The 2,022-nt window shown below is 43.2% G+C and overlaps 1 protein-coding gene across 1 annotated transcript; it reads right to left on the reverse strand.

Annotated features, from left to right (window-relative positions):
- Window positions 1-280: 280 nt before the first annotated feature.
- LOC149281362 (DNA damage-inducible transcript 4 protein-like) lies at window positions 281-1,209 on the reverse strand. The gene is made up of 2 exons (XM_089499406.1): window positions 1,032-1,209; window positions 281-780 (listed from the first exon to the last, which is right to left on the reverse strand). The coding sequence occupies exons 1-2, from the start codon at window positions 1,207-1,209 to the stop codon at window positions 281-283; spliced, it is 678 nt and encodes a 225-aa protein (XP_089355532.1).
- Window positions 1,210-2,022: the final 813 nt, after the last annotated feature.

Here is a 2,022-nt window from a genome sequence, read left to right on the forward strand (position 1 = left end):
CCCTTAAATAAAACAAAAAATGTGTTTCCCCATCAACCTTTAAGCACCATGTGGCTTTGTCGATCCACATGGCTTTTAAAGACCAATTGTAAGAGCTAGAGTTGACTTGAAGCACATCAAGAGACTCCAGCAAGAGACCAGTAGTCACACAAGAAGAAAAAAAAAAATCCATAAAAGTCAGCTTGTATTAAAAATAAAAAAAGTCCCACTCTTATTATAAAATAAACCCCTGCTACCCTTCAAAAGTACCAAGTTACAGAGTCAACTTAATTCATTCAGATTAGCATTCTTCAATAATTAATTCTTCAGAACTGTACAGTTTCTTTTTAAGAACCTTGAATCCTGGACTGAGTTTTAGAGACTGTCCGGAACCAGGGACTGGTTTAGTGCTGAACAGACCTTGAATTCTAGGCCACAGTCTGGAATCCAGACGCAACAATACAGTCAACTGGAAAGTAGGTATTACTGCTTGATCCGCTGTGATCTGTGCCAAACTGTGGCATGTCTTGCCATGTTCTACACACAAATCAATAAGTGCACCCCTAAGTCCACAGGGCTCACTGTACGCCAGGTGCAGGAGCTCATGTCCCAAATTATCAAGAAGGTCATCAGGAAGAAGAAGTCTTGAGCACCTTAAGGAGCTGATTCTAGCTTTGGACAGACAGCGCTTTATTAGCTTCAGAAGACTAGGGCACAGCTGTTCCCCTTCAGGATCACTCAGAAGATCAGGGTCAGACAATGAAATGTTATCTGTGCAGTCATTATCCACACCATCGAAATCTGCAAAATGGAAAAGATAAATACCATAAAAAATTTGTCATTTCAGAGACTTAAGTTTTACTAAAGGGTTTCCTAGCACTATAGAAACTGGATTGAGCACAGCTGAATATGCCAGTTAACCATTTAACACCCCCCCCCTCCATTATGCAATGCAATTAAAATGAGACATCAATTAAATGTTACCAGCCTGATGTAAAGTATTTACTGATAAAATCCATGAGTCTAGTGACTCTAGAGAGAACCAAACTTACCACATTCTGAAAAGGAGTTGCTACTGGTGAGTGATTCGCAGTCCGAGTTGGGAAGACTGGAACATCTTTGGGAAAGATCAGCACAGTCTACATCCCAGAAGTCTGGTGGAGCTGGGGGTTCTTCTAGAATAGGTGGCGGCAGAGACATGGCAGAAAAGGAATAACACGGAGCAGGCATCCTTCGAGCCTTTATTGTTTACTGCAAGAAACAGAACAAGCGAAGTGTTACCTACTGCGGTATGACTTCAACATGCATCCCATAAAAAAAAAAAGGGAAAAAAAAAAAAAGGGAAAAAAAAAAAAAAAAAAAGCAAAGCGATCGCCGTATACACAGCGACCTACTGCTATAGACAACTGCGGGGGGGGGGGGGGGGGGGGCGATCTATTGCTTTCAAGTGGAGGACAACGGGTTGTAAACAAGTTTCAATCGCCGCCCCCCTTTCCATTGTTTAAAGAGATACTGCGCTGATTGAGTTTCTCAACCTAATCTACATATCAATAGTCATTTTAAGCTTAACATCGCGTGTGTGTATATAGATTTATATACATACGATTATTCCCAACGCGTTATCTCATATGTTACACTAGTATACCATTGACAATAGAAGCAAGGGAAAAACCGCAAACAAGGAATAAATACTTACAGTGCACGTCAAAAAGTCCAGCGTTAAATCCAAGATTCAGGCGGAAATCTAAGTTTCGTATTAAGTGCTTGCTTGTGTGCCTTTTTTGTGTTTCTGGGATTGCTCCCCCACAGCACCCACGTACCAATTCAGGCACTGGTGTCTTCGGCCCCAGCTCAGCGCGCTTTATAGTAGCTAGCGGAGCCACGCCTACGGAGTGGAGGCTCGACATGACAATAACACGAGTCCGCGCCCACTGTCAGTACCAGCCAATCAGAAGTGTGCGCACGTTCGCAACGTTCTTTCCTGCCCGGTTACAGTAGTCCTGGCACCCCTCCTCCCAGCTGTGGCTAGCAGCCCGGAGATAG

Source organism: Sceloporus occidentalis, unplaced genomic scaffold (genome assembly GCF_023333645.1).
Source record: "Sceloporus occidentalis isolate IW3139 unplaced genomic scaffold, rSceOcc1.0.p SCAF_134, whole genome shotgun sequence".
Classification (NCBI taxonomy): domain Eukaryota; kingdom Metazoa; phylum Chordata; class Lepidosauria; order Squamata; family Phrynosomatidae; genus Sceloporus; species Sceloporus occidentalis.